Source organism: Grammomys surdaster, unplaced genomic scaffold (assembly GCF_004785775.1).
Source record: "Grammomys surdaster isolate TR1022 unplaced genomic scaffold, NIH_TR_1.0 125049, whole genome shotgun sequence".
Lineage (NCBI taxonomy): Eukaryota > Metazoa > Chordata > Mammalia > Rodentia > Muridae > Grammomys > Grammomys surdaster.
Genome location: NW_021619961.1, coordinates 252,914 through 258,913, shown reverse-complemented (window position 1 = coordinate 258,913; position 6,000 = coordinate 252,914). Strand labels below are relative to the sequence as shown.

The window sequence follows — 6,000 nt, the reverse complement described above, 5'->3', positions numbered from 1 at the left end:
AGAGAGAGAGAGAGAGAGAGAGAGAGAGAGAGAGAGAGAGAGAGAGAAGAGGCTTTAAAGGCCTGGAGACCAGGCTCAGTGGTTGGGGCTCTGGCTGCTCTTGCAGAGGTCCTAGGTTCTTTACCCACTGCTCTTGCTAGGTGGCACACAACTGTCAGTAACTCCAGCTCCAGGTGATTTGAACCCTTCTTCTGGGCTCCTAAGGCAGCTACACACATATGACATACACACAGAGACACAGACACACAGACACACACACACACACACACACACACACACACACACAGACTATCTTAAAACATGAAAAATTTTCCAGGCTGCCATAACTAACTATCATGGAACTTTTCTTATGGTTTTAGAAACTGGGAGTTGTAATCTCAGGGTCCCCGAAGTTTTCATGTCTATTAAGGGTATATTTCATAGTTGTTACTTTCTGTATATTTTCACATGACAACAGAGTAAACAGGCTCCTGGTCCTCTTTGAAAGGGACCATCTCAGTTATTTTCCTCATTATTGTCATAAAAATACCCCAGAGAAAGGATTTATCTGGCTCACAGTCTCAGGCTAGAGTTCATCATTCAAGGTGAGTCAGGATGGCAGGATCTTGAAGCAGGAAGTCACATCCCATCTACAGCAAAGAGCAGAGAGCAAGAATGCAATGCCTACATGCCTGTGCACACCTCACTGTCTCTATCTCTGTACAGTCCTGAGTCGTAAGCAAGGGAATGGTGCCACCAACAGTGGACAGCTACTTACTCTATTATCTTAGTTCTGCCGACGTGTGGTCAGCAAAAATTTCTGAGTAAGCCTTTTTCCATAATTTGCAATCCTTTGTGGCTGTGCCCCAAGGTGAGTCATCTTACCCTGCCACACACTCCTGCCAGTGTGTGCTCCTTGTAGGCACAAAACAATGGGGCTGAGACTGGGAGTCTCCAAAGGTGTGAGCCAGAGTAGCCCCTGTCTTTCTGCAGGTCGATTAGTCAAGTATTTGATATAGTGATAGAAATCTGACTGACAAGATTTGACTTTGTGTTTTTGTTGACAGTCTGCTGGGTATGTTTTTGTGAGCCCAAGCTCTCTGCTCTGCCATTGATCTGTCCCTTCTCCATCATCACTCAGCCTTGATCCTTAACCACGTGATAAATAAGTTCATACTCTTGCTTTGCTCTTTCTTTCCAAATTGTTTCGGTAATCCTTCACTTGCCCATAAAAAGCTTAGGTTGATTATGCCTACGCCTCCACAGCCTTCAAAGATTTTGATAGGAATTATTCTAAATCTGCATACGAGATTGAGGAGTACTCCTGTCTTGTAGAAGCCCACCGTTTTCAAGCTTTGTCCTTTTCTGTTGAATTCGATTCCAGTTGTGTCTGGGGACACTTGAACTTCCAGCATAGATCTGAGATTATAGGAAGATCAAGGAAGATTGAGAGTGTGGTACAACCATGTGCCAAAAATGTGAGAGGGCTCAGAGGAAGAGAGACTCATGCTGTAGCTACTCTGAAAAGCTTGATAATAGGAAACACATTTTAGGGATCTGTAGGGTTTGCACGGACAGGGATGGGTACCTACAGGCTGTCCAGACTCACACTTCACGCTAGCTGAATTGGTTTTCTCTCTGTTCAGACTTTATGGAAACATCTATGACAGATGCCACTCAACCTGTCGTTTTCTGAATCTTTCCCAGCTCAGGTGACTTTTATGTTCTGAGATACTCTGGTCCTGTTTTAAGCTGCATGAGTCTGTAGGCACCCACAGATCTTTATGCATCTAAGGGAATTATTGGTCCAAATGAAAACCGTTCTTGTCTTGCAGTGACTCAGGCCACCTCAGGATTGTTGTCTCAGGTGTATAGTCTAGAGATCGGTCTGCCTATTTCATTTGTCTGTTTGGGCTTTTCCCAGTGCTAAAGTTAAAACACACATTCGGTTACTTGTTTGAAATTTGTCCCAGTGCTCTCTCCAGGGGCTGAGTCTGCCCAGAGGGTGATGGCTGAGATGTTGAGATCCAAATGTTGGCCCTGCATCCTTCCCTTCCTGTGCTGCGTGCATGCCATTCCTTACTAGTTAGTCATTTTAATGAGTTTGTACTGCGCTTTCTAAAGACAGGCTTTTGAGCTCTTCCTGTAACCTTCTCAATGGAAGATTTTTCAATGTGTGTTTGTTGAGTGATTAAAAGGACCAATCCTGAAACGAATGCAAAACTTATTTGGGACCTTTTGTGGCTGCAGGTGCATGCTGGCCATGCCTGTTACTTCAAGGATGTGGATCCTGGTGTGACATGGTCTGAGGCTCTCTGGCCATCTTTAATGGGACCTTTTCATTAGGAGTCTGACTACACAGGACAGCTTCAACTTGCACAATGACTACCTAGACTCCCTTAGTATTCTGTTTCCGGTAAAACCTCAATACAGGTTGAGTTTAGGCATGTGTCTTGACATGGGGTTTTTAGCACATCCATCGATGGATACTGCATCCTATGAGTGTGAGTGGAACTCTGATTTTCAGGGTTTTTTTTTTCTTTCATTAGACAAACTCTTGTCTGCTAATTATGAAATGTCTGGGATTCCTGTTTAAACTAGAGAGTAAATTTAGACTAGGGACCAGTGGCAGGATTCAATCCAAAGGAAAACCTGTTTGTGAATCTGGTCCCTCCAAATGATTTCCAGCTTGGGTGGCAAAGGCAAAGCTTTGTCACAGAGATACTAGGTTTGAACCCACCTTCTAAAATGACTTTTGAGATGAAGTCTCAGTCTGTAGATTATTGGAATTTATTCTGTAGCCCAGGCTGGCCTTGAGTTCATGCCAACACTCCACACTGTAGCCTCAGCCTACCTAGCGCTGAGTGTTTATAGAGACAAGCCATATGCCAGGCTTTCTCCTGCTTCTAAAGGAATGCTTTTCCCTTAAGCTCTAAGACCCATCCACGAAAGCAACGATGGAGGCCTCCATCTGTTGGTAACCCCAAGACCCACTGGGCAGGGTGACCACTGGGCTCACAGTGACTTTTGGCCTTCCAAGTCTTACAGGGTGGCTTTGTTTTTTAAAGGAAAAGAATATTTTTAACCTGGAGAAGTTTCAACTGGAAAGAGGGGGTTTAAGGAAATGAAAGCCATATCAAGGGAGGCTTTTGATCTGTCACGTTTCAATGTACATGTAGTCGTTCTTCCTGGAAAGGAGACTTCGCCCTGACTTTCAGTTTGAACAAGTAACTGGGAAGCCACTGTGCAGGCCACTGGTCACTCTTTCCTTTTTTTTTTTGAAATCGCAAAGTAGCTAAGTGGCTTTGTTGCTCGTGTGGGAATGGAAATCAGGTCTTGGCATGAGCCACTTTAATTGAAATCATTTTTTGCACTGAGTTTGCTCTAAGGATGACGTCATTTCCTGCCCTTTCCTAGTCCTTGCTGTTTTTCTAAGATAGGATGGAACTAAGCATAGAACTGAGTTTTAAAGCAATTGTACACCATTTCCTGACCCACTTAGAGTAGTATCCAAAGCTTTAAGCATGTTTTTCCCTTTGTACACTTGTAGATTGCTTTAGAGTTAAAAAGCATTTGGCTTCGATGGAGCCTAAAGTAACAGTTTGTCTGCCTGGTTTGCTTGATGTCTGTGGCAGGGGGAGCTATTAGCTCTTGTAGATGGAAGGAAAAAGGTTAAAATGTTCAAATAATTACCCACTCAGTGCTATATAGGTACCTGGGACACGTGGAGCAGCTTCTTAGCCTGGGCTACTCTTCCCGTGTCACTCTTGTTGCCATTATTAGGTAGCAAGAGTTAAGCAAACATGATTAATTGTGCTGCGCTGGTCACACTGAGGGATGTAGTTAAGTGTCACAACCTTTCTACTCTCAACAAAAATGAGTCAGGGAAAGGAGAAACAAGAAAAGTACCCAAGAGTGTGTGTCTGTGTGTGTGTGCGTGTGTGTGTGCTCATGCATGTGATCCATGCACATGCACATGCACGAGCACACACACACACACACACACACACACTTGCACAGGGTATCTGGTCTGGGAGGGAGAACAGAACAGAAGTCATAGAGGAACAAAGAAACAGAGAGACATTTAAAGGGTGATGGAGGCTGGTGGGATTTGGTGAGAACTTTAATTTGCTCCCCAAGAGTTAGAGGCAAAGAAACAGAAGGGTTCCATAAAGGAACCACCTCAGTGTGCCTAGCATTTTTCATGTTGCCTAGCAGGCATTCAAATGTATTTGTTGAGGGACCAAATGATATGCTTACAGGTTAGGGCACTGTTCCAGTAGCTCTGGTGGGTATTCAGGGCCCTACTGAAGAGGCTTCAAGAGCTGAGGTGCAGGAATCTTTTGGCTCAGGAGAAATGGAGCCTTTAATGATATTCCAGGAAGAGAGTAAGATTCGTGAAAAGGCAGATCATTTTCAACTTGACTTCTCTTTGTGTCTAAGAGGGTGCAGTAGGAAAAGGAGCTTGAAATTTCCTTTTCCAGCTGTCAGGCTAGGTTGACCTATGAATATTTGTAGCTCTTTAGACAAATGATTTTTTCTCATAGCCAAGTTGTCATTTCTTAACACTACTGTGAGGACCTCTCACAGAAGAAGTTGGCTGTGGGGAGGATTCTGCTGTACTCTGGGGGGAAGGTTTGCCTGTGCATTCCGTGAAGACAGCTTAAGAATGAGCAGAGCTCTTGGTTCCAGCTTCTTCATAGACGGACAGACCTCTGTTCCCCACTGATCCATTTCCACTGGGAATCGACTCCCACACATAGGACACACCAGAAAAAGCCAAAACCCCAGCGTCCAACTATGGCTTCTTCTATCGAGAAGTGTCAACAGGACTCATGATTCCCTTAGCCAAACTTTTAGTCTTCTGTAGGAAAGGTAGTTACTGCTTCTAGAAACTAGGGACCAGCTGGAACTTTTGAAAGTGCTATCAGCACAAGATAGCCTACATGCTAGAGGAGAGAGAGCATGTTCTGTGACTATCAACATCTCTCATAGGAGGGTCTACCAGACATTTCTAAGACTCCACTTCTAGCGTGTCACTGTTTCAGTGTGTCACTGATGATGTCCACCTATAGTCTAGGGCTTGGAAATGCACACTTGTATAGGTGAGAATGTGACACAGAGTGAATTTGAAATACTGATGGTCTTCTGTTTAATGTTACAGTTTAAATGAGCAGCTCTTTCTGAGTTCAATCCAGTCATCACCCCCTACTCTCTGTCCATCAAACATCATTGCTATGAAACACTTCTAGTATGTCCTTTCATCCTGCCATCAAAATGGAAGAAAATTCGGTGGAATGTATTACTCCAACCAATTCCCTGGCTGGATACTTTGAACTCTGAATCTTTTCATGGGAAATCATTGCCACTTCAACCGTGTCCTGGGCCATCACTCAGACACTCCTCTCTTATCGGTATAAATTACAGAGTGATGACACTGGACTGTAAATTTTGCTAAATTAAGGAAGTCATTTAACCCCATTAAAGCAAATGCCAAGAAAAAAAAAACATGTTTCACTGTAAGTGATTTTATACTTAACATAATGAGCCTTGCTAATTAGAACCCTTCTGCTATCTGCATGATATACGAATCTCGATGGATTATTTTATCTTATTATTGTCAAATAGCTACAAATTGTGTCAGGTAAAATCATCTACACACGCAGACTGCCACACTAAGCCATTCTTCTCTCTTATCCCTAGTCCAACACTGCAGCATCCGCTGTATGAATGGGGGCAGCTGCAGCGATGACCACTGTCTGTGCCAGAAGGGGTACATTGGCACTCACTGCGGACAGCGTAAGTACGCCTTGTGGGAGATGCTGGTCACATGCAGACCTGTGGAATTACAAAGCACTTGCTCTGAATTTTCTTTGATAGCCCAGAGCACTACATTTTTGCAGATGTCTTGGGACCCTGGCAGATGGACAGATCACCTAAACATTTAGTGCCAGTCTTCCGTCCTGGGATTGATAGTAACTTGCTTGGCTCACTTTCTTTTTGATTATATTTACCACCCGC

At 43.9% G+C, this 6,000-nt stretch overlaps 1 protein-coding gene across 1 annotated transcript in view; it reads left to right on the top strand.

The window, feature by feature from the left end:
* The window catches only part of Fbn1 (fibrillin 1), a 203,723-nt gene that overhangs the window by 32,160 nt on the left and 165,563 nt on the right, over positions 1 to 6,000 (top strand). The window contains exon 4 of the mRNA XM_028784990.1: positions 5,683 to 5,778. Coding sequence (XP_028640823.1) covers positions 5,683 to 5,778 — 96 coding nt within the window. The remainder of the gene's footprint in view (positions 1 to 5,682; positions 5,779 to 6,000) is intronic.